Here is a 27,577-nt window from a genome sequence, read left to right as displayed (position 1 = left end):
ACTTGGAATTATATAGTGGTGATGGTTCCACAACCTTGTGAATAATGTATAAAAACCACTAAACTATACACTTGACAAGTGTGAGTTTTTTGGTATGTGAATTATTTCTCCATTTTTTTAAATGTTGGTATTTTTTTAAAAGTGACCCAAGGCATATTTACATAAATATATTTCTCAATACTGGGATTTCTTCTAAAAATCCTTGATAAAGTACCTTCTATTGAAAGTTCAATGATATTTTTGGAAAGCCTTTAATAGTCTTTTTCAACAAATTATATAGTTTTTCCTCAGATCTTTTATATAAAAAAAGGATTCAATGCACATGAATAATTTATTAACATTTTTAATCTTTTTTATACTAATCTCTGAAAGTTTATCTTCCTTTATATTTTTCCCAAATTTGTTCTTCCAGGAATGAGGGGATGTTCTTTATGCACAAAATGCAGCTATTTCCTATATTGTTTTGAGCTTTTATAGCCATCTTCAATTAGAGATACACTCTAATAACTACATTGTGTTACATTTGTTTAGACTAGGGTTTTTAAATCTTGATTTTCATTTGAGCAGTATGGAGAGGTGTTGATTTTGTTTGTTTTTTTAGAGGTAAGGTCTCATTCCATTGCCTAAGCTGAAGTATAGTGACCTAATAATAACTCACTACAGCCACAAACTCCTGGGCTCCAGCAAGCCTCCCAAATAGCTAGGACAACAAGCATACACTCCCATACTTGGTCAATTTTTTTTTTTTTTTTCGAGACAGTCTCACTCTGTTGCCCTGGGTAGAATGCTGTGGCATCATAGCTCAAGCAACCTCCGACTCTTTGGCTTGAGCAATCCTCTTGCTTTAACCTCCCAAATAGCTGGTACTACAGATATGGACTGATTTTTTTATTATTTTTTTTTTTTTTAGAGAGAGACAGGTCCTTGGTATGTTGCCCATGCTAGTCTTGAACTTCCTGGGCTTAAGTGATCCTCCCAGCTTGGCCTCCCAAAGTGCTAGGATTGTGGATATGAACCACCATGTGGGGGGGGTGTTTTAGTTTAGTTGCATAATGGTATCTTTTATAGATAATATAAAACATTTTATATGGTTAAAATTTTCTTTATGTAAATTTTATGATCTGAAGAATTTCTGGGCTCATAGTCAAATTTTTAAAAAGTGATTGTGATCTTTAACAGGTTTTAGATCTCAACAAAACCAATTTTTATATAAAAATTGCACAGTGGTTCTTTTCCAAAATTTTTCAGTGAAGTTCGTGAGCATTACTGTATTCTATTCATTGCTTGTTCTTAATTTTTTTAACTAAATATTTCAGGTTTATTACATTTAAGTGTAATGTTTCCAGGAATATCTTCTTAAATTTGCCTTGTAGTGGAAAAAGAACAATCTCTTAAAATAACATACCTTGTAGTAGTAAGTATATACCAAATATTGGCAACCTTTCAGGAATAAGTATTAAATTGCCTCATCTAGCATGGGATTGGTCTCATCAGTAATTATTTAAGCCAAGAAAGGGCCCTTTTATTCATAAAAAGACCTCCGATTCGTTTAGTTATTAATAACATTTACTCTATTTAAATCAGTTTTTAAATATGAGCTATTTTAATACTTTTAATAATTGCTTTCCTATTACATCAAAAAAAGTTTTAGTTTGTGAAAGGAAGGGAAAGAATTGGACTGAATTAAGCTCAAGAGGTGAAAGTGAGCACAGGAAGTAAACGAATGCCTCAAAGTAAAATGAATTCTCCTCCCATTGCTTGAGTTCTTAGTAAAATTAAATGTTGTCTTTGGTATGCCTTTGGCTGTCACAATTGTTGCACAATATCGACCTGAAGGTATAAAATTCTTGCTATCTATGGTTACAGCTTATTTCAGTTTTTAAAATTCTTCCTTTTAAATAATGGAAGTTAATTCTAAGTTTAATTTCCTTTTTTATGTTTTATTCTGATTTGTTAATCTAGCATTTGTATAGTCTGACCCTAATTCACTTTCCAGAAGCAAAATGATGACACTTTATTTCAGATTGTCAAATCAAGGTACATTTCTTAATGGATTGATGGCCAACCTTTTGGAAATTTTCTGGGGGAAAATGTTTTGATTTTGCTCACTTAAACAATACCAAAGTATTTTTAGTAAATAAAACTGATTCTGAACAATAAGTAATATTTAGTTTTACTATATGTTTTTAGTAAATCAAAACAAGAAACATTTTAGTGGTAAAGTTATTGCGATTAATGTCATTTTTTGTTTGTCAATCTATGCCTCAAAGATAAGGCTGTTGTGATTTCTAATCAAAATGATTATTTTCTCTCAAATTATGATTTGGTTTGATTTACAGGTAAACAGTGTTGACCTAAGAGCTGCCAGTCATGAACAGGCAGCAGCTGCATTGAAAAATGCTGGCCAGGCTGTCACAATTGTTGCACAATATCGACCTGAAGGTAATAAAATTCTTGCTATCTATGGTTACAGCTTATTTCAGTTTTTAAAATTCTTCCTTTTAAATAATGGAAGTTAATTCCAAGTTTAATTTCCTTTTTTATGTTTTATTCTGATTTGTTAATCTAGTATTTGTTTAGTCTGACCCTAATTCACTTTCCAGGTCTAAAGGACTTTTTAACAGGATGTAAGAACTGGTATCTGCCAACTCTTCTGAGTGGTGTACCATTATTTCAATTAATTTATAAGTGCTTATTTTTTTTTAATCTGGCCTTAAACATATACTTTTAAATTCCTTTTTATAAGCTCATTGATCTGAAAGAATAATAAAAACCATAAACAAAGATCATATATTATAAAAGAAAATTGGATCACCCAAGTTTTTTTTTTCAACTTTTGAGATAGGTTATATTTACGAATGCCAAGTTCAGAATGTAATATGTATACATCTAGATACTAAAGTATCATGGAAATGACCTTACTTAGTTCCAAGGCGAAAGAGGTTGTAATGGAAAATTTGAGGTCTTGCCATATTAAACATATATGAGTATAGTGTATACCTATATAACCACTTCTTCAGTAAACCTCAGTGGAATTCAAAAAGCTTAAACACCCAAAAGAATATATCACATACTTGGTGGTTGTTGTAAACAACATAATGAAGGAAAAAATGATGTAACTAAAGGAACTAAATGAAATATTCTATAATTTAGTAACTATTAATATGTATTACTCTTTTCTTGGATAGGAATTTATTTTTGTAACAAAACCTAATATGTTTTTCAAGTGATCAAAGTAGCATGTTGGGCATTAGTATTTCATAATAAGTAGTAGGTTCCATCAGTCCTAGAAAACCTTAGACATTTTGGTCCATTAACTGAATAGGGGAAAATTCCTTTTACATGAGGGGTAAATTTCAAATAAATCCACATTAACTGGAGACTAACATATGAAATCAGAATGCCAATTCATTAGTTATTGTGAGAAACAAATTCAATCTCACCATATAGATGCACTATGTAGAAGCCAAATTATAATCACTGGTTATTTGGTATTATAGAAAGCATCTCTAATGTTTATGAGTACTATAGACTTTTTAGGTATGAATAAGAGTAGGTCATTATCAGCTTGGCACCCGTAGCACAGTGGTTACAGCACCAGCCACATACACCCAGGCTGGCGAGTTGGAACCCAGCCTGGGCCAGCTAAACAATGACAACTGCAACAGAAAATAGCCAGGCGTTGTGGCGGGCGCCTGTAGTCTGAGCTGCTTGGGAGGCTGAGGCAAGAGAATCACTTAAGCCCAAGAGTTAGACAGTGCTGTGAGCTGTGTTCCTACGGCACTCAACCAAGGGTGACATAGTGAGACTCTGTCTCAAAAACAAAAAAGAGTAGGTCATTATCTACTCCCTAACCTCCCTAACAATGAGAAAATAAAAGCCACAAACAATGAGAAAAATAAAACAAACACACATTCTGCTACCGACTCATCTCTACCTCATATTAAGCAAAACTAAGAAGACAGATACAACATATTGACAACAAAATATAGACAAAGGCTATTTAAGCCACTGAGGTTTAGCAGAAGCCACGTGGAAAGAAGAGAACAGTTAAAACATGAAATGTCATCCAGAATCCTCAGTGGTGGTAGAAATTAAAATAGAATACAAAATTGCATTTAATAAAGATGAGGGGCTCATTCTTAAGGTATAAAAATATGATCCCTTAGTTTTTATTACAACCCTCAGGGGAATTGGAGAGAGCATGCTAGAGTAGAAGCCATTCATTATGTGGTTTGTTTAGAGAAGCAGAGAACCCATATTTAGGTAAAGCAGCTTGCCTCAGTAGGATCAAATAATATGACTCTTTGGTGTTAAAGCCTGAAAATAGCCTGTGCATGCATCTCCAGTACCCCCAAACTTCATGAAAATAGCTGGTCCAATAAAATCCAACTCATTCAGTAATAAGTAATTTAAAAGTAACTAGCCCTAACATTCCTACAAAGATATAAATAAGAAGAGGTGAGGGGAAGGCAGTTAAGCTTAGCAACAAATTAATCACGTAAAACACATATATACAAGTAAAATCATTGGGACAAATTAGATGAAAATTTAAATGTTTTAGCAACTCATTATGCATGACTTTCAAAGAAGACCACAAAGTTGCAGTGTAAGAACTATAAGAAAAGATGACTCAACAACCAGAAGAGATTAACTTTAAGCTAGCAGAACCCAGGAAAAAAAGAAAGCAAACCAGTTAGTGAAACTGGAACACAGAGACACTGAAAAAACAAAGTAGATGACATAGAGGATACAATAGAAAAATGTAATAAACAAAATGAAACAAAGAATCTGAAAAAAATATTAAGAAAATATTAGCAATGAAAAACAGGCAGTTACATCTGTATTCAGATATACGTAGTTAATCTTCTAAAAAAAGAGAAGTCTAAAGGAAGAAACTAAATGTTTGACATTATAATTCAATGCATTCAAGAAAATTTTCTTGAAATAGAAAGAAACGCATAATTGCTAAGTCATGGAAGAAGCCCAAGTGCCCATCAATCCATGAATGGATTAATAAATTGTGGTATATGTACACCATGGAATATTATGCAGCCTGAAAGAAAGATGGAGACTTTACCTCTTTCATGTTTACATGGATGAAGCTGGAACATATTCTTCTTAGTAAAGTATCTCAAGAATGGAAGAAAAAGTACCCAATGTACTCAGCCCTACTATGAAACTAATTTAGGGTTTTCACATGAAAGCTATAACCCAATTACAACCTAAGAATAGGGGGAAGGGGGAAAGGGAGGGGATGGAGGGGGGAGGTTGGTAGAGGGAAGGGGATTGGTGGGATTACACCAGCGGTGCATCTTACAAGGGTATATGTGAAACTTGGTAAACGGTCTGTGAAGCTAGTGAATGATGCCCCATGAATATATCAATGTACCCACCTATGATTTAATAAAAAAATAAAAGAGAAACGAATTTTTATATTGAAAGGGCACAGCATCATACAAGAAGAATTGACTCAGAATGCCCAAAGTTCAGATATTTTCTAGTTAATTTTTATCTAGAAAAAAAAAAGAAAGAATCTTTGGGACCCAGGCAAAAATATCAAGTATTTATAGGGGTATAAAAATCAGTTGGTAGAAGAAGGAATGACTCCTCCAACATTTGGTGAGCATAGAACAGATAAAGGATAGTTTGGCTGGGTGTGGTGGATCATGCCAATAAGCCTAGCTTTTTGGCCAAAGCCGGAGGATACCTTGAGGCCAGGAATGAGACCAGCAAGATCCCATCTCTACAAAAAAAAAAAGTTAAAAAATTAGCTGGGTGTGGTAGCTTATGCCTGTAACCCCACCTACATGAGAGGCTGCAGCAAGAGGATCCAGTTAAGCCCAGGACTTTGAGATTGCAGTGAGTTATGATGATGACACTGTACTTTAGCCTGGGCAACAGAGGAGACCCTGTCTCAAAAAAAAAAAGAAAGAAAAAAAGAATAGTTCATTTTACCGTTTGTTACAGTTAGTGGCTCTTCATTAAGCCTAATGAACCTCTATATCCACTTACCACTGATAATTCACAAGAATGGACCAGCCTTTTTCTAGGATGGTTATTAAATGGGTCCAAGAATTTCCCTCTCAGATTATCTTTTACTGTGCTTGTACTGTTTCTTTTTCTTTCTTTTCTTCTCTTTTTTTCCTTCCTTCCTTCCTCCCACCCTTCTTCCATCTCTTCTTCCCACCCTTCCTCCGTCCCTTCCTCCCTCTATATGAACTTTTCTAGTTCATATAAGTGTATCTACTGATACACTTTTTCTTCGGTTATATTCAATACTTTGAACTATAGTAGAACCTCTGTAAGTTGACCACCTAGGGACTATAACTGGTCAACATACAGACGTAGTCAACATAAGCAACTAGGCTTACTGTACATATGGTATAGGTCTGGTCTATGAAAATTAGGTCAAATCCGCTCGGCACCCATAGCTCAGCAGCTAGGGCACCAGCCACATAACACTGGGGCTGGCAGGTTCAAACCCAGCCAGGCCTGCCAAACAACAATGACAACTACAACAAAAATAAAGCAGGTGTGGTCGGACGTTGTGGCGAGTGCCTGTAGTCCGGGCTACTTGGGAGGCTGAGGCAAGAGAATCACTTGAACCCAAGAGTTTGAGGTTGCTGTCAGCTGTGACACTACAGAGGGCGACATAGTGAGACTCTATCTCAAAAAAAAAAAGTAGGTCAAATTAAGGAAGTGGTCAATACAGGAAGGGGGTCAACTGTGGAAGTTCTACTGTCGTTAGTATTATTGGAGTCATCTTTGTATGAAACAGAATTTGCATTCTTCTTTGTTTGATTATTCAAGTACCTGCTATTTATTAGGTATCATATGTGTTTCAAGGTTATTGTTAGACTCTTATGTTGATTACTCTCATATATGTATCTTCTTTCCAAACATCTCCTGAACACCAGACTTTTGTGTCCTATTTGATTTTCCAAGTTTTGTTTCTCTGTATTGAACATATTTCAAATTTAATTTGTCTGAAGCTTAATTGTTTTACTATCTCAAAAAATGATACCTTCAGCTGGGTGCCATGGCTCACACATGTAATTTCAGTACTTTGGGAGGCCATGGCTTCAAGACCAGCCTGGGCAATATAAGGAGGCTCCAGCTCTACAAAGAAAAAAAAAATAGCTGGTTGTGGTGGGGAGATTACTTGAGCCCAGGAGTTCAGGACTGCAGTGAGCTGTGATCACTTCACTGCACTCCAGCCTGGACAACAGAGCAAGACACTCTCTCACACGACCGGGCGTGATGGTTCACACTGTAATCCTAATACTCTGGGAGGCCGAGGCGGGTGGATTGCCTGAACTCAGTTTGGAGACCAGCCTGAGCCAGAGCAAGACCTCATCTCTAAAAATAGCCAGGTATTGGGCGGCGCCTGCGGCTCAAAGGAGTAGGGCACTGGCCCCATATGCCAGAGGTGGCAGGTTCAAACCCAGCCCTGGCCAAAAACTGGGGAAAAAAAAAAAAAAAAATAGCCAGGCATTGTGGCAGGCACCTGTAGTCCTATCTACTTGGGAGGACAAAGCAAGAGAATCACTTGAGCCCAAGAGTTTGAGGTTGCTGTAAGCTATCATGCCATGGCACTCTACCAAGGGCGACAAAGTGAAATTCTAGCTCCAAAAAAATAAATAAATAAAACAAAAATACTCTCTCTGAAATAATTAAATAGGAAAAAGAAGAGAGAGACCCCTTCATTTATGCTTAAGCCAGAAGCCCATGAGTCATCGTTGACTCCCTTTCCTTTCACAACCTTTCAGTCACAACCACTAGCCTAACCCATATCATCCCTTACCTGAATTGCTCTAATAACCTAATAATATCTAGGTCTCCACATTTCTTTTTTAATTTTGCCCAGTCTATTTTCTGTTCATCAACCAAAATGATCTTACGATCTTTTTAAATACTAAGATTGGGTTGTATCATTTTACAAAGATCATTCCCCATTTAAAACATTTCCCATTATTCTGAATAAAATCTAAATCCTTTAAGAAGGCTGTGATCATACACAGCATAGTACATATGTTTTCACTGCATCCCCTCCATTCTTTTCTTTGTTCCTTGAGATATAAACATACGGGCCTTCTTTCAGACCAGTGACTGCACCAGATTATTTCCTAATTCTCTCTATTCTGTTCTTTCTTAGAGTATTCCTTTCTACTGTTCTTTAAATGACTGGTTCCTTCTCATTTCTTTTATAACAGCTAACACAGTTTATAATTATATGTTTATTTGTCTATTTGTTTATTATTTATCTGAGCCTTGCTATAGCCTCATTAAATATGTAGGTAACTTCCCTATTTCTAGATGATGAAGTAGATTTGGTTAACAAAGCTACTAATAACAGCTAGGATTCATTCCCAGATCTGTTACCTTCAAAATCTAGGTAGTTTTCAGCAGGAATATTTTGATGAATGCTTAATCTGGCAATGTTGATAGCGTATTCTGAAGACAAAGGGAGTAATGAGAACACCGAAGAGAGGCATTGCCTTAGAAATTCAAAAGGAGGAGATTATATTGCCTACCATAATAAAAGATGCTCTAGAATAGAACTGAGACATAACTAGGCACCTAAAGACTGGAGTTAGATGGTCAGAGAGAAGTAATAACATCTTAGGCAAAGAACAACAGAACACCAAAGATAGGAGAATTTAAATTTTAAAAGTACCTGTATGTTTTGAATACTTAAAAAACTTGCCTATCCTTGTTCTGTTGCTACTTACCTCATGTCTGCTTATTAGGCAGTGACACATAGCTTCATGTTTGATTTTAATATCAATTAATATATATTTTAACAGGTATATATTTATTGTACAGTACTTTTGTAAAAAACATACTCCACATCATCAAAGTGTAGCTGTTATAAGGGCCAAGTATATAAGTTGAAGACTCAATTATTTTTTTCCTCAGTGAGCTGGCTATTTTAAGGAATACAAAAGAAGTCACCTGACACTGAGAATCATCAAGTTGCAGCCTTAGGATTCTCTGTTTCATTCATAATCTTGCAAATATACATATGTACATATAAGCAGAGCAAAGAGGTAATCTTTTGGTACAATTAATTATTTAATTTTTTAACATGTATTGCTTGCATATTAGTCTTCCATAGAAATACTGTTAAGGGTTTTTCAGCGTGTATACTTTGAGCTTTTATGATTCTATGTATGGGGGGAAATAATTTCTACAAGACATTTAAAGAGACCTTGTAATCGAACTCCTCTCAGTTTTTGTTACTCCAAAGACAAGGAATAATTCATTTTTTCAGGTCTTACTATTAATTATTTTGGAGAACCATTATCAGGAATGAAACATGGGCCAGATGTGGTAGCTCACACTTATAATCCTAGCACTCTGGGAGGCCAAGAGTGAGCCTTGCTTAAGGCCAGAAGTTCAAGACGATCTTGAACAAGAGTGAGATGCCATTTCTACAAAAAATAGAAAAATAAACTGGATATATTGGTGCACGTCTGAAGTCCCAGCTACTCAGGAGGCTGAAGCAAGAGAATCACTTGAGCCCAGGAATTTGAGATTACAGTGAGCTATGATGAAGCCACTGTACTCTAGTCTGGGTGACAGTGGAACACTCTGTCTCAAAAAAAAAAGAAAAGGAAAGGAAAGTAAACACAGGAGCTAGAATTACTATGCTAGTTTTTTCTGACTCCCTATCCAAACGTGGCAGAATGTTAGCAAATAACTTCCTGGTTTATAGTTTAAGAATCTTGTGAGGATTGGGTGATAGACTATAATAGTAAAAACTGTGTCATGCATGCTTGGTACTAACCATGTTACATTTATTAACTCTCTTAATTCCCATGACAAATCCTATAAGGCAGACTTTGTTATCCCCATTTAACATTATAACTGAGTCAACTCAGGGCAGAGAGGCTAAATAATTTGCTAGTTACAACTGTTAAGTGGTTAAGATTTCTCCTAGCCCCTTGTAGGAGAAGAAAAAACTTTTCCTCTATCTTATGTTGAGTATCTGGGACCAGTGAATTAAACTGACCCCCCCCCCCCAAAAAAAGAGCAATTAACAGGAAAAAAGGTTTATTTCATATGTACATGGTCTTGATAATTAAGTTCATGAACTCATCCTAGTAAAAGTGCTACCTACCTCTCATCACTCTACCTTGGGAAGCCATGCACCAGTGCCAACACCTAGTTCATCCTCCAGAGCAGTTTTGGAACTCTTTCTGGAATGGCCATCAGAGCTGTTGTCATATTACCTTTAATATCCTGAATGTCATCAAAATATCTTCCTTTTAATATTTCCTTTATCTTTGTGTAAAGAAAAAAGTCATTGGGGGCCAGATGGGTAAGTATGAAGGGTGTTCCAATACATTATTTGTTTACTGGCTAAAAATTCCCTTACAAACAGTGCCATCAGAGCTGGTACATTGTTGTGATGCAAGAGCCAAGAGTTGTTTGGGGAAAGTTCTGGTCATTTTTCATCTCTAACTTTTTTAGTCAGTCTTTTCAGTACTTCCGAATGGTAAACTTGTTTAACTATACAGTTGGTACAAATTCATAATGAACTCTCTGATATCAAAAAAGGTTAGATTAGCAACGTTGTTTTGACTCTTGATTTGGACTAATGGAATTTTTTTGGTCACAGAGAATTGGCTGACTGCCACTGTGCACTTTGGCGCTTTATTTCAAGGTTGTATTGGTACACCCATGTTTAATCACCAGCGGTGATATGGCCCCTAGCTTTGCCTTACTTTTACAAAAGGTCTTAGCAAGCTTCAGCACTCCTTTGCTTCTGTTCGTTGGTGAGCTCCTTTGGGACCATTTTTGCACACACCTTGCTCATGCAGATTTCCAGTTAAGATTTAGTCTGCTATGTTTCTAACAGTAGAAACAAGTTTAGTGATAAATTTAATGATTTTTGTTGCTCCAATTCAAGTTCCAGTAGTCTCATGACAGCACACAAAAACACAGAACAATAATGAACATCCCTCACCAAGACACAGCCACACATCAACACAAAGACAACTGTGAGACACTGACATACCAAGGTTATGAAAACTTCCCAAGTTGTTTGTACAGTGCTACAATATAAGCACATACTGGCAAGTTTGCAAACCTAATTATTGGATTTCATATGCAGGAACCAACAAAAGAAATACCATAGCTCACTTGGTGGGTAAAGGTAAAGGCTTATGTACTCCATGTAGTAGGGAAAAGTGAGGGAAAGAAAAAATTTGTATTAGAAAAACAAATAGATTTCTGACATGGCACCTGTAGCTCAAGCGGCTAAAGCACCAGCCACATACACCAGAGCTGACCAGTACGAATCCAGCCCGGGCCTGCCAAACAACAATGACAACTACAACAAAAAAATAACTGGGTGTTGTGGCAGGCACCTGTAGTCCCAGCTACTTGGGAGGCTGAGGCAAGAGAATTGCTTAAGCCCAGGAGTTGGAACTTGCTGTGAGCTATGATGCTACAGCACTCTACCCAGGGCAACAGCTTGAGGCTGTCTCAAAAAAAAAAAAAAGAAAAGAAAAAGAAAAACAAATAGATTTCTTTAAGGAGAACAGATGGCAGGATAAGAAAGTTGTTAACAGCATTGGTCTGTGTAGGTCTGAGAGGTCAGAGAAGGTATTTATGGTAGCCTTATTTCCCAGAAGTTGCTCCTTCTAGTCAGATAAGAGAATCTCTAAAAAGGCTTCTCTGTATCTGTTGAGTCTCAGATGTCTTCAGCTTAACCCTTTGATTACCAAGAAGCAATTTTTTTATTTTAATCTTAAATTTGTGCAGTTAAGGAATATGTTTACAAAGTTGTTTAGTTTTTTACAACACCACCACTACAAGTCAGAGGCTGTCATTGGGTTATGCTGAGAAACCCCTGGGAGACTAGGAAACCAAAACCACTAGAAATAAAAGGGTTAAAATAATCTTTATACCCTCTCTCAGGTTCTAGATGTGTCCCACACCCTGAAATCACTCTCTCAACCACACACTAAACTCTTCACAGAAAGCCCTAAGCTCCAATATTTTATTTTACTATTCCTTAAGAGTACTATACCAACTTTCAGACCTTACATCTCAATTTTTTGGTTCAAAAAACATTAATTCTATATTACAGTCATATTACAAAGGAAAAATATAAGACAAGAAAAAAATTATTTTCTCTTTCACATTGATATGTCTTGTATTTTAGGTATATTATTTCATTTTCACAAGAAAAAAATTGTGGGTAGGATTAATTTTTACCTAACTTTCAAGTGACTAAACTGAAATCTTGAAAGGTTTGACCACAGTCACTTTACTTTTCTGCATTTCAAAATTTTAATTTAAATCCAAGTTGCAGAGATTGAATTCTAACCCCTATTCTAACATTCTCCTGATGTTATTTCCATTATTACTTCTGATACCAACAAAAGAGAATGTGGGTGAGGATTATATAGGGAGATTGCAATGGACTAATTGTTTGCATTTGTCATTTCTTTTTTTTTTTTTTTTTTTAGAGACAGAGTCTCACTTTATGGCCCTCGGTAGAGTGCCGTGGCCTCACACAGCTCACAGCAACCTCCAACTCCTGGGCTTAAGCGATTCTCTTGCCTCAGCCTCCCAAGTAGCTGGGACTACAGGCGCCCGCCACAACACCCGGCTATTTTTTTGTTGCAGTTTGGCCGGGGCTGGGTTTGAACCCGCCACCCTCGGCATATGGGCCGGCGCCCTGCTCACTGAGCCACAGGCGCCGCCCCATTTGTCATTTCTTATACTGATTTGCAGTGGCAGATTCGTAATTAAATTTTTTTTCAGTCTCATACCTTCCTACATTCCTTCCTATATCTTTCTACTTTTTTCATACTATCATTGACCCTTGAAGAACATGGGTTTGAATTATGTGGGTCCACTTTCACACAGACTTTTTTCAAACAAGCTAGGATGGAAAATAACATATTCCCATGTATACAAAGGGTTGACTTTTTTTTTTTTTAAAGGTCGACTTTTCATATGTGTGGACTCTGCAGCACCTATTGCAGGCCTTGAGTATGTATAGATTTTGATATACACAGAGTCCTAGAACAAATTCCCCAAGTATACCAAGAGACAACTGTACTTCAAACACCCTCCCCTCTTACTCTAGGAAATTTCCCTTTTTCTTTTCTAGGCCATTTGTGGTAGTCATTCTCTGAGAGCTATTGCTCTCAGGGTTTAAGGTTTGTTTTTAATTACTATATTTCAGGCCAGGTATGGAGGTTCATGTCTGTAATCCTGGCACTTTAGAAGGCAAGAGGATTGTTTGAGCCAAGAGTTTAAGACAAACCTGAGCAACATAGCAAGAAAGTGAGATCCTCTTTCAAAAAAAAAAAAAAAAAGAAATATATATATATTTTATACATGTATATATATTTCATTATAGAATATAAGGGAGAGGTTTTTCTTTTTTCCCCTTCATGGAGATTGCATAATTAGAAGAGATGAGGGGATGCACAATATCCCCACATACATCTCTCCCACTTTCTTCCATGTTTTACGTCCAGTATGGGGATGAGAACAAAGATTAGAGATTGAAAAGGGGAATAAAAAGTGGCGCCTGTGGTTCAGTGGGTTGGGCGCCAGCCCCATATACTGAGGGTGGCAGGTTTGACCCCATCCCTGGCCGAATAGCAACAAAAAAATAGCCAGGTGTTGTGGAGGGTGCCTGAAGTCCCAGCTACTCGGAAGGCTGAGGCAAGAGAATCGTTTAAGCCCAAGAGCTTGAGGTTGCTGTGAGCTGTGATGCCATAGTACTCTACTGAGGGCAACAAAGTGAAGTTCTGTCTCTAAAAAAAAAAGTGGGGGGGTGGGGGAATAAAATGAAAAAAATCACCTGTAAAGTATCTCTCCTTTTCTAAGCTTACGTATATTATTTAACTATGGCCAACAGTTCAGTTACTCCCTAATATGTTACATGACAAGAAATATAGTTTATTACAAGAATTACTAAAATCCTGACTCGAGAAAATCTCTTAAATAACATCATAACTTTCCATTGGTAGCTTTGCTGGTATGAGTTTTGATGTGATTTCTGGAAGAGGGCTACAAACTACTTAACTAGAAAAGGAGGTGAAACTCTTCCCTTAAAATATATGAAAACACACGCGGTGGATAAAAGGCAGAAATTGATAGGATGGTAAACGTAAAAGTATGACTTGATTATAACAAAAGGAAATGGTTGGAATCTTAACTAGGTAAATGAAATGAGAGGTTTAAAGGAAAAGTAACTTTGAGGAAAGTGTCGTTATGTTTTAAACATACAAATGATTATTAGGATTTGTTAATAGTTAAGTAAAAACTACAAGTATGAAAATCTGAATAGAGTGAACAAAGTAAGTCATAAATTTAAGAAACAAGGGTTGACTTAGCTCTCCAATACCTTAAATGTTTGGTATCTGAGTTGTTAAGTGCTTTGTAATAACACAGTTACTTCTTTGGACAGAGCATACTTCCGCCTTGTTATAAAAAGTATTATGTTCTGGCTCAGCGGCTGGAGTGCCAGCCACATACACCAGAGTTGGTGGGTTCAAGCCCAGTCCAGGCTTGCCAGGCAACAATGACAACTACAGCCAAGGGATGGCCTGGTGTTGAGGCAGACGCCTGTAGTCCTAGCTACTTGGGAGGCCGAGGCAAGAGAATCACTTAAGCCCAAGAGTTTGAGGTTGCTGTGAGCTGTGACGCAAGGACACTCTACCCAGAGCAACAGCTTGAAACTCTGTCTCAAAAAAAAAAAAAGCAATATTTTCTTTTTACAGAAAGTTTGTAAATTTCTAAAATTTAGAATATTTCGGATTGCTAGGATGTCTGTTCGTCAGATCAGCAAAATTGTTAAAAACAAGTAATAATGCTACATGACATAGAATGCTCATCTTATTAAAAGCTTTGAGATCATTGTTTATTTAGTAAGGAATTATAAAACAAAAAGCCAAAGGAAACCAGGAGCTCAGAGCTTAGGAAGCATAGAAGTCATTTTCAGAAATTTTGCAAACCAATGGTTAAACATAGCCTTTATTAATAATGACATTATATAGAAGTACAAATAAATAAATTATGTTTAAAATAGTAAAATGTTTTTTTTAAAGATAATAAATATTGAAAACTCATTACTTCTAGTTTTCTAAGGTAACCACTAAAATAATAAAACCTAGAACAAATGGAACTAATAGAAAATACAAAATGAAATAGATTTTAAAAGCTGAATCCCCCAGAAATCTCCACACAACAACAAATCAGAAAAGCAAAACCAAAATTTGTTACCAGAGCTGCAACAAAACTAGATGAAGGGAGTATCTCTGTGAACCCAAAATACAAGCTGATGTAAACAGGCTATCAGCAGCTACAGAACCCTGTGATAATAGCATTTATACAAGGAGAAGCAACAGGAAAAGCCCAAAAACCAACCAGCACTCACTAGGAAATGCAGTAGGACAATTCAGAACAGTACCTGAAACTCTTAAGAGTTTTTACACAATCCGCATGTTGAGTACAATGGACCTGCAGTAAGTAAGGTATGAAGGGCTGGAACAGTCTGGGCTCTATAACAATTAAATTACTATAGCTCCCTTTGAGTTCAAAGCTCCACACTAAGGAAGAATTGCTGGAAATAGACTCAAATTGAGTAGGATAATAATAATTAGACGAAAGAAAATAGAAGATCCAGATTAATAAGGGGAAGTTTTTAGGAACAATTTCAGTAAACACAATGTTTAAGTTCATGTTTTTCAACACAAAATAGAGTTCTAGAAATATGAAGTTAGAAACCTATTTTGACCTATAACGCCTATCTAAAAGTTGAAAAAAACTAATTTCACATAAAAATGAACAGAAAAGGATCTAGATTTAATCCTGTGGAAAACTATTTAAAAAGTGAAAATAAAGCTCCACAGCCAATGAAAACATACCCACAAAACAAATGAAACTCTTTTTTTTTGTTAAGAAATGGGTCTTGCTCTGTTGCTCAGGCCAGAATGCAACTGCGGCCCCAAACTTCTGGGCTCAAGTAGTCCTTTGCCTCAGCCTCTTGAGTAGCACACACCACCACACCCAGATAATTTTTTTAAATTAATTTTTGTAGAGATAGGTCTTGCTGTGTTGCCTAGGTTGGTCTTCAATTCCTGACCTCAAGCAATCCTCTCACCTCCGTCTCCAAAAGTACTGTGATTACAGGCATGAATCACCATGCCTGGCTATGAAACTAATATATTAAACTAATATTTCAGAACAAAAAGAAAAATGATAGCATGTGAACAGCATTAGTGAGTTGATGAACTCAGAAAATTATAGAAACAAGAAAGATACTATTTCAAAAATATCTGGGATGCCTACTGTCCCTGCCCCCATCTTCCTTTCTCTCTCTCTCTCCCTGTTCTCTCTTCTCTCTCCTTTCTCCCTTTCTTATCTCTTCCGCTCCACTCTCTTTTCTCTCAGTAATATAAAATAAACATTAAAAAAACTAAATCTAACTGGAAGAAACAGTATCTTCTTAAAGCTAATAGATGAAAGGAGGAAATTTTTTTTAATCCTAAAAAAGAGATCTTCTCCCTTCTACATCCTGATCAATTTAGTCCTAAAGCCATTAGATAGACCAGAGCAAGGTAGTTATCTGCACTTCGAGGCTGGAGAGGTTAAGAACTGTGATAGCCCATCAAACTTCTAACCATGAGGAAGGGCTTCCTTGCAACATAATGTCCTGGAGAGGATTAGAGCCTGAGCATTGATGAGGGTACATATATGACTGGTAAGAGCCCAGTCAGAAAAGTGGGCAGTTGATCACATTGAGATTGATGAAATGAATATATATGTTAAGTTAATGTAATTTATGCTTTTTACTTTTGGAGAAGAAAGTTATAAATATGGAAAGGAAGAAAACGAAATACAAATCCTGTAACACTGGATTAGAATTGGAGAAATTGTTATGAAGTTGTAGTTTTCAGTTAATATAGATGTAAAGATAAATATAGATATAAATGTGTGTGTGCATGTATTTATTTATTTCTGCTAGCTCTGCCCACTGAATGGGCCTGGGCTAAACATCATCCTTGTAGCAATGAGCACATCTAGCACCCAGATCTTGCTTTCTAAATACATGCACTATTTCTCATTAAAATGACTAAGGCTTTTAGACAAATGGCTTGTGCTCTAGGGGTCAGGCAGGTAAAATACTAGACTATTCTATAATATTCTATACCAGAAAGCAAGGAAATACTCAAGGAATGATGGAGACATGTCAGGTGGTCACGGAGTCCAGCTGAAGGGAATTCTCATTGGCTAAATCAAGAACAATTTCAGCGTGAAATTGGTAATAATAATAACAATATTATAACCCACTTAATAAATTAGGAAATCGTGAGTTCTTACTAATATGAAAAGATTAATTGGAAGTTTCATGAAAATGGAGAAATACAGTTTCAATAACATTTGTAACAGGAAGAAGTAATTTTCACAGTAGAGAAACCTGGCAGTTGCAGCCTTCATCAAGTGATCAAAGTTAGTAAGATTAATAATAGAACAAATCAAAGTTGTGTAAGACCTGAGATAGGGTGCATCTCTTCTGTGATATTTCTGCCAAATTTGCATAACCTAAATCTAATTATGTAGAAACTTGAGACAAACAAATTGAAAGAGATTCTGCGAGATAAACCTGTTCTCTTCAACAATATCAAAATCACAAAGCCAAGGAAAGACTGAGAAATTGTTTTGAAGGAGAGAAGTAAAAAGGTATAACAACTAACTGCAACATATGATTTTGAAATAATCTTTTTTCAATAAAGAATATTATTAGTGAAACTGAACTGGGATCTGATAATTAAATGGTAGTGATGTATTCATAATGTTACTGTCCTGACTCTGATGGTTTTGTGGTTGGATGGGAAGATATTTTATCGGTCGGAAATTACACAGATACATTGAGAGGCAATGAGACATCAGAAAGCAATTACTCTTAAACCATTCAGAAAAAACTAAATTTTGTGATCACTTCAGTCTTAAAAAAACATTAATAAGAAAGAATTCAAAAATTACAGATTTTGAAGCTAGACCAAGAACATCCACATGTATATGGTTGTGGGGCAATTAACATGGCTTCATTCTCTTGTCTTATGCTTTGGTGATACTAGTTGGAAGTTTGGGCTCAGAGTACTGTTATGTGACCTCTGCAATATAGTTATTTTAAAATTATCAGACTCAGGCTCGGTTCCTTTAGCTCAGCGGCTAGGGCGCCAGCCACATACACCAGAGCTGGCGGGTTCGAACCCAGCCCGAGCCTGCCAAACAACAATGACAACAACAAAAAATAGCCAGGCATTGTGGCGGGCACATACAGTCCCAGCTACTTGGGAGGCTGAGATAAGAGAATCACTTAAGCCCAAGAGTTTGAGGTTGCTGTGAGCTGTGACGCCATGGCACTCTACCTAGGGCGACATAGTGAAACTGTGTCTCAAAAAAGAAAAGAAAAAAGAATTATCAGATTCATTATGTGGTGTCTGGCTTCCTCCTGAACAAGCATTGCAAAAGAACTAGGCAAAATCTTCCTGTCCTCTTCCAGTCCAGCCTTGAAATTCACACAGGATTACTTCCACCGTATTTTCTTGCTTACAAATAAGTGAAAAGATTAGCCCAGATTCAAGGAGAGAGGAATTAGACTCCACCTCTTAATGGAAGAATAGTACATTATATAATGGTATGTGGATGTGTGTATCTTTGGGAAATATAATCTTCATAGGTTATTTATGTAAAAGACTTTATTAATATAACACAAAATAGTAAGAATAGCTGAGATCAACAGTTTCAGTCATATCAAAAGTTAACTTACAAAACTAATTTTAAAATTTTCTAATAAAGCAAAATCTAACTCTATAGCATGTAAGAAACATACCTGCAACAAAAAGTTAAAGGTTAAATTACTTTAAAACAGTATTTCAACCTACGTCTCTATGGACTGCCCCCTGAGGATAAAAATACTAAGCTCAGTGGCACTCTACCGAGCGCAAAAAAAGGACGAGAGGCTCAGCACCTGTAGCTCAGCAGCTAGGGCACCAGCCACATATATCAGAGCTGGTGGGTTCCAACCTGGGCCTGCCAAACAACAATGACAACAATAACAACGAAAAAATAGCCAGGCATTGTGGCAGGTGCCTGTAGTCCCAGCTACTTGGGAGAACTGAGGCAAGAGAATCGCTTGAGCCCAAGAGTTTGAGGTTGCTGTGAGCTGTGATGCCATAGCAGTCTACCGAGGGTGACATAGTGAAACTCTGTCTCAAAAAAAAAAAAAAGGATGAGGGACAGTTGTATGTATTACAATGAAATGATCATCTGGATATACTTATAAAGTAAAAAAGTGGAGAAATATTTGTTACTATTTTAGAACGAGGAGAAATATGTGTATGTTTTTATACATATATGTATATAATATGTATTATATACATTTATAAAATTATAGAATATATGTGAATATATTTGCATTTATGTGTTTATCTACTTATTGTTAAAAATGGAAGGATAAACCTGCTTTTAAATGTTTACATTTAAGGACCAAGAAGGAATAGAATGAGAAAAAGGGGTAGAAGCTGGACTTATTTTTAATATTCTTGTTTTTAAAGATTTGACTATAATAGTGGAACCATTTTACCTACTTGTGAAAACAAGGAAAAATTTAAAAGGCCGCCCCTAAACATTGAAGTTGAAAATAAAGAACAGATGAATCTAAATGTATATCCATTTGGTAACATTAACACTCTGGGAGGAACTATTCCAAGTGACTTTACAATAGTAATTCAACCTACGTCCCTAGTGGGCTGCCCCTAAGGATAAAAAAACTAAAATAGTTAACTGTTTTCAGTATTCACATCAGGGTCGTTACGTTGGTGTTGCAATTAACTTGTCTTCATGTGCAAGAAAGCAGATGCATATGTAAGATAGAGGAGATGAATGTAAAAACCCAACGGTCCTAATTTTTAATTAGATCAACCAATATAAGAACGGGTGCGGTGGCTCATGTAATCTTAGTACTGTGGGAGGCTGAGGCAGGTGGATTGCTTGAGCTCAAGAGTTCAAGACCAGCCTGAGCTAAAGCGAGACTTGGTCTCTAAAAACTAGCCAGGCGTTATGGTGGGTGCCTGTAATCCCAGCTACCTGGGAGGCTAAGGCAAGAGTATTGCTTAAGCCCAAAAGTTTGAGGTTTCTGTGAGCTATGATGCCACGGCACTCTCTACCAAATGCAATAAAGTGAGACTCTGTCTCAAAAAAAAAAAAAAAAAAAAGTAAAAACAATATAAACTCATGATGTACTTCATATCTACTCCATCCATCAGTCTATCTGTATCATAGCTCTATCTATACATGCTAAAGAAGATTTGCTGTGGATTGATAATTATTGACTTATAACAGGTATATTATACTAATAAATCTAATTTTTAAAATTTGTATTACATTTTTAAAAAAAGAGTAAAAAAATATTTTGTGATATATTAATGTGGATTTTTAAAGGTTTCTGACATTTTTAATTAGTTGTTGCTTTATTAAAGATACTGCTTAATTGGGTGGCGCCTGTGGCTCAAAGGAGTAGGACGCCGGCCCCATATACTGGAGGTGGCGAATTCAAACCCGGCCCCAACCAAAAACTAAAAAAAAAAAAAAAGATACTGCTTAATCTCAGTATCCCCAAACTTGATAACTATGGTGAAAAAAAAGAATAACCTAGGGAGGCGCCTGTGGCTCAGTGAGTAGGGCGCCGGCCCCATATAACAAGGGTGGTGGGTTCAAACCCAGCCCTGGCCGAACTGCAACAGTGGATGTCTGGAACAGAATAGAGAACCAAGAGATGAATCCAGCCATTTACCGTTATTTGATCTTTGACAAGCCAATTAAAAACATTCAGTGGGGAAAAGATTCCCTATTTAACAAATGGTGCTGGGTGAACTGGCTGGCGATCTGTAAAAGACTGAAGCTGGACCCACACCTTTCACCATTAACTAAGATAGACTATCACTGGATAAAAGATTTAAACTTAGGACATGAAACTATAAAAATACTTGAAGGAAGTGCAGGGAAAACTCTTGAAGGAATCGCCCTGGGTGAATACTTTATGAGGAGGACTCCCCACCCCCCGGCACAGCCAAGAACATAGTAAGTAAAGCAAGCAGACAGCCCTCAGAATGGGAGAAAATATTTGCAGGTTATACCTCCGATAAAGGTTTAATAACCAGAATCCACAGAGAACTCAAACGTATTAGCAAGAAAAGAACACGTGATCCCATCTCAGGGTGGGCAAGGGACTTGAAGAGAAACTTCTCTAAAGAAGACAGATGCACGATCTACAAACACATGCAAAAAAGCTCATCATCCTTAATCATCAGAGAAATGCAAATCAAAACTACTTTCAGATATCACCTAACCCCAGTAAGAGTAGCCCACATAACAAAATCCCAAAACCAGAGATGTTGGCGTGAATGTGGAGAAAAGGGCACACTTCCACACTGCTGGTGGGAATTCACACTAATACGTTCCTTTTGGAAAGATGTTTGGAGAATACTTAGAGATCTAAAAATAGACCTGCCTTTCAATCCTATAATTCCTCTACTAGGTATACACCCAGAAGACCAAAAATCACAGTATAACAAAGACATCTGTACCAGAATGTTTATTGCAGCCCAATTCATAATCACTAAGACATGGAAGAAGCCCAAGTACCCATTGACCCACGAATGCACTAGCATATTGTGGTACATGTATACCATGGAATATTATGCAGCCTTAAAGAAAGATGGAGACTTTACCTCTTTCATGTTTACATGGATGGAGCTGGAACATATTCTTCTTAGCAAAGTATCTCAGGAATGGAAGAAAAAGTATCCAATGTAACTCAGCCCTACTATGAAGCTAATTTATAGCTTTCACATGAAGGCTATAACCCAACTATAGCACAAGACTATGGGGAAAGGGCCAAGGGAGGGTGGAGGGAAGATAATAGGTGGAGCCACACCTACGGTGCATGTTAGAATGGGTACAGGTGAGGCGGAGCAAGATGGCAGCCGAGTAACAGCTTCCTTGCATCTGGGCACCGTGAGTCTGGGGAGATAGGACTCCAGGCATCTCTGGCTGGTGGGATCTGCCTATCATCACCCCTGAGAGGATACAGGGAGTCAGCAAGAGACTTCTGGACCCCAAGAGGAAGACTAAAACAGTGGAAAACCGGCAAGTGGTCGCGTGTGTTCAATCCGTCTAAACTCGCCCGCAACTGTAAGTTCAGTAGCAGTGAGACTGCAAACCAGGAAGGCCTTACCTGTGAACTGTTTTGGTGTATTTGGACTTGGCACTCAGCTGAACTGCCTTGGGGAGAGCCTGAGCGGGAGTGCGGAGAACTTTGGCCTTTGGGGCCCCAGTCTGAGCCGCTGAGCCAGACGGAGCTAATAGTGTTTGGCTCTGGGTCACAGGCAGACATTGTGAGCGATCTGCCCCGGCAAGCTCCGCCCTCAGGGTCGCAGAGCTGGAATTGGGTGGGAGCTGGTAACCCAGCGACCAAGTAGCCTAAGGGTGGGGTCTGAACTGCCTTGCAGCCCTAACCCTCGGGGGCAGAGGGAGATCAGTTTTGACACACAGGGTAAGTGGATAGCCACTTCAGCAGTGATTCCAGCGACAAGCACTTCCCTGAGAAAGCTTCTGCTCAGTAAGTGAACAAGTTCAAAGTGCCTTTTAAGTGGGCTGAAGAGAGATTTAGGGTATCTACCTGCTGGGGTTTGAGAAACTAGCAGCCTCCAGTCATATCAGAACTGTGATTAACATCTCATACCCCAGAAGACCACGTGTTGCCCAGACAATATTCAATAACATATACATACTGCTTTGTTTTTGGTTCTGTTTTTTTTTTTTTTTTTTTTGGTTTGGTTGTTTTTTTGTTTATTTTGATGTTGTTGATTGTTGTTTTGTTTTTTAAGTTCAACCTTTTCCATACAGATCCTTTTTCTTTCTCAATTTTTCTAGTTTAATTATAATTTCCCATTGCTGCCTATTTCTATAATTAGAACTTCATTTTTGTTAGTGTTTCTACCGCTATTATTTGGTTTTTCCAGCCAATTTTATCCCGTAAAGTTTTCTGTTTGCTTGTTTTGGTTTGATTTATAGCATTTTTGTCTTTCCTCTCTACTTGGTGGAAGTGGGGTACTGTGTCTGATCAGGTTAGCAAAGAGCTGCTGACCTCAAGGGGACCACCCAACTGGGCACCCCCAGAAGGTGGTTTTTTTTTTTAAGGTTGTATCAAAGTACCCTACTGTACACCTATATTGCTCTGTCTCCCTCTTTCTGTGCCTCTCTTCTTTTTGTCAATATTCCTTTTACCCACCCCCTCTCCTTTCTCTATCCTTCTCTCTCTTTATTATTTTTTTTTTTTTCTTATCACTCGGTCCTCCTTTCTTTCATCCCTTTTTTGCTCTTCAACCTTCTCACCCTTCTGGTCCTGAAACCCTTAGTCCACAGGCACAAGACCTTAAAGAGCAAGAGGAAGTGAAAGGAAAATTAGGGCAAGGAAACAGATAAAAGAAATCACTCATGAGGAAGAATCAGCAGAAAACTCCAGGCAACATGAACCAGTCCAGAACAACCCCGCCAAGGGACCATGAGGTAGCTACTGCAGAGGATTCCATCTATACAGAAATGTTAGGAATGACAAAAAGGGAATTTAGAATACACATGCTGAAAACAATGAAAGAAATGATGTAAACAATGAAGGAAACTGCTAATAAAGTGGACAATAACCAAAAGGAAATCCAAAAACAGAATCAAATAAGAGATGAACGATATGAAGGATATAAAAAGGATATAGCAGAGCTGAAGGAAATGAAACAGTCAATCAGGGAACTTAAAGATGCAATGGAAAGTATCAGCAACAGGTTAGACCATGCAGAAGAAAGAATTTCAGAGGTAGAAGACAAAGTTTTTGAGATAACTCAGATAGTAAAAGAGGCAGAAAAGAAGAGAGAGAAAGCAGAACATTCACTGTCAGAATTATGGGACTTTATGAAGCGTTCCAACATACGAGTTATAGGAATTCCAGAAGGGGAAGAAGAATGCCCCAGAGGAATGGAAGCCATACTAGAGAATATTATAAAAGAAAATTTCCCAAATATCACCAAAGATTCTGACACCCTGCTTTCAGAGGGCTATCGGACCCCAGGTCGCCTCAACTCTAACCGAGCTTCTCCAAGACACATTATGATGAACCTGTCCAAAGTCAAGACCAAAGAAAAGATTCTGCAAGCTGCCAGGAGTAAGCGCCAGTTGACCTACAGGGGCAAATCCATCAGATTGACCGCAGACTTCTCTAATGAAACTTTCCAAGCAAGAAGACAATGGTCATCTACCTTTAATCTACTTAAACAGAACAATTTCCAGCCCAGAATTCTGTACCCTGCTAAGCTAAGCTTCAAAATTGATGGAGAAATCAAATCATTTACAGATATACAAACATTGAGGAAATTCGCCACAACAAGACCAGCTCTACAGGAAATACTTCAACCTGTTCTGCACACTGACCACCACAATGGATCAGCAGCAAAGTAAGAACTCAGAAATTAAAGGACAGAACCTAACCTCCACAATGATGCAAAAGATAAAACTAAGCAATGGACTCTCACAAAATAAGACAAATAGAATACTACCACACTTATCAATTATCTCAATAAATGTTAATGGCTTGAATTCCCCACTGAAGAGACATAGATTGGTTGACTGGATTAAAAAACACAAGCCATCCATCTGCTGTCTGCAAGAAACACACCTGGCTTCAAAAGACAAATTAAAGCTCCGAGTCAAGGGTTGGAAGACAATTTTTCAGGCAAATGGAATTCAGAAGAAAAGAGGAGTTGCAATCTTATTTTCAGATACATGTGGTTTTAAAGCAACTAAAGTCAAAAAAGACAAAGATGGTCACTTTATATTGGTCAAGGGAAAAATACAACAAGAAGACATTTCAATTCTAAATATCTATGCACCCAATTTAAATGCTCCCAGATTCTTGAAACAGACCTTACTCAGTCTGAGCAATATGATATCTGATAATACCATAATAACAGGGGACCTTAACACTCCTCTTACAGAGCTGGACAGATCCTCTAAACAGAAATTAAACAAGGATATAAGAGATTTAAATGAGACCCTAGAACAACTGTGCTTGATAGATGCATATAGAACACTCCATCCCAAAGGTAAAGAATACACATTCTTCTCATCACCCCATGGAACATTCTCCAAAATTGATCATATCCTGGGACACAAAACAAATATCAACAGAATCAAAAGAATTGAAATTTTTACCTTGTATCTTCTCAGACCATAAGGCACTAAAGGTGGAACTCAACTCTAACAAAAATGCTCGACCCCACCCAAATGCATGGAAACTAAACAATCTTCTGTTGAATAACAGATGGGTGCAGGAAGAAATAAAACAGGAAATCATTAACTTCCTTGAGCATAACAACAATGAAGACACAAGCTACCAAAACCTGTGGGATACTGCAAAAGCAGTTTTGAGAGGAAAATTCATCGCTTTAGATGCCTACATTCGAAAAACAGAAAGAGAGCACATCAACAATCTCACAAGAGACCTTATGGAATTGGAAAAAGAAGAACAATCTAAGCCTAAACTCAGTAGAAGAAAAGAAATATCCAAAATCAAATCAGAGATCAATGAAATTGAAAACAAAAGAATCATTCAGAAAATTAATGAAACAAGGAGTTGGTTTTTTGAAAAAATAAATAAAATAGATAAACCATTGGCCAGACTAACGAGGAATAGAAAAGTAAAATCTCTAGTAACCTCAATCAGAAATGATAAAGGGGAAATAACAACTGATCCCACAGAGATTCAAGAGATCATCTCTGAATACTACCAGAAACTCTATGCCCAGAAATTTGACAATGTGAAAGAAATGGATCAATATTTGGAATCACACCCTCTCCCTAGACTCAGCCAGGAAGAAATAGAGCTCCTGAACAGACCAATTTCAAGCCCTGAGATCAAAGAAACAATAAAAAATCTTCCAACCAAAAAATGCCCTGGTCCAGATGGCTTCACTCCAGAATTCTATCAAACCTTCAAGGAAGAGCTTATTCCTGTACTGCAGAAATTATTCCAAAAAATTGAGGAAGAAGGAATCTTCCCCAGCACATTCTATGAAGCAAACATCACCCTGACACCAAAACCAGGAAAAGACCCAACCAAAAAGGAGAATTTCGGACCAATCTCACTCATGAACATAGACGCAAAAATTCTCAACAAAATCCTAGCCAATAGATTACAGCTTATCATCAAAAAAGTCATTCATCATGATCAAGTAGGCTTCATCCCAGGGATGCAAGGCTGGTTTAACATACGCAGGTCTATAAACGTTATCAACCATATTAACAGAGGCAAAAATAAAGATCACATTATCCTCTCAATAGATGCAGAAAAAGCATTTGATAAAATCCAGCATCCTTTTCTAATTAGAACACTGAAGAGTATAGGCATAGGTGGGACATTTCTAAAACTGATTGAAGCTATCTATGACAAACCCACAGCCAATATTTTACTGAATGGAGTAAAACTCAAAGCTTTTCCTCTTAGAACTGCAACCAGACAAGGTTGTCCTCTGTCACCTTTACTATTCAACATAGTGCTGGAAGTTCTAGCCAATACAATTAGGCAAGACAAGGAAATAAAGGGAATCCAAATGGGAGCAGAGGAGGTCAAACTCTCCCTCTTTGCTGACGACATGATCTTATACTCAGAGAACCCCAAAGACTCAACCACAAGACTCCTAGAATTCATCAAAAAATACAGTAATGTTTCAGGATATGAAATCAATGTCCACAAGTCAGTAGCCTTTGTGTACACCAATAACAGTCAAGATGAGAAGCTAATTAAGGACACAACTCCCTTCACCATAGTCTCAAAGAAAATGAAATACGTAGGAATATACCTAATGAAGGAGGTGAAGGACCTCTATAAAGAAAACTATGAAATCCTCAGAAAGGAAATAGCAGAGGATATTAACAAATGGAAGAACATACCATGCTCATGGATGGGAAGAATCAACATTGTTAAAATGTCTATACTTCCCAAAGCAATCTACCTATTCAATGCCATTCCTATCAAAATACCAACATCGTACTTTCAAGATTTGGAAAAAATGATTCTGCGTTTTGTATGGAACCAGAAAAAACCCCGTATAGCTAAGGCAGTTCTCTGTAACAAAAATAAAGCTGGGGGCATCAGCATACCAGATTTTAGTCTGTACTACAAAGCCATAGTGCTCAAGACAGCATGGTACTGGCACAAAAACAGAGACATAGACACTTGGAATCGAATTGAAAACCAAGAAATGAAACTAACATTTTACAACCACCTAATCTTTAATAAACCAAACAAGAACATACCTTGGGGGAAAGACTCCCTATTCAATAAATGGTGTTGGGAGAACTGGATGTCTACATGTAAAAGACTGAAACTGGACCCACACCTTTCCCCACTCACAAAAATTGATTCAAGATGGATAAAGGACTTAAATTTAAGGCATGAAACAAGAAAAATCCTCCAAGAAAG

General features: G+C 37.3%; 1 protein-coding gene across 22 annotated transcripts in view; it reads left to right on the top strand.

Annotated features, from left to right (window-relative positions):
- DLG1 (discs large MAGUK scaffold protein 1) overlaps positions 1 to 27,577 on the top strand; it is a 354,406-nt gene that overhangs the window by 275,722 nt on the left and 51,107 nt on the right. For all 22 annotated transcript variants that reach the window (XM_053565047.1, XM_053565043.1, XM_053565042.1 and 19 more), the window contains one exon: positions 2,340 to 2,442. In XM_053565047.1, coding sequence (XP_053421022.1) covers positions 2,340 to 2,442 — 103 coding nt within the window. The remainder of the gene's footprint in view (positions 1 to 2,339; positions 2,443 to 27,577) is intronic.

This window comes from Nycticebus coucang, chromosome 16, assembly GCF_027406575.1.
Source record: "Nycticebus coucang isolate mNycCou1 chromosome 16, mNycCou1.pri, whole genome shotgun sequence".
Classification (NCBI taxonomy): Eukaryota; Metazoa; Chordata; class Mammalia; order Primates; family Lorisidae; genus Nycticebus; species Nycticebus coucang.
This window is presented reverse-complemented; position numbering and strand designations above follow the sequence as displayed.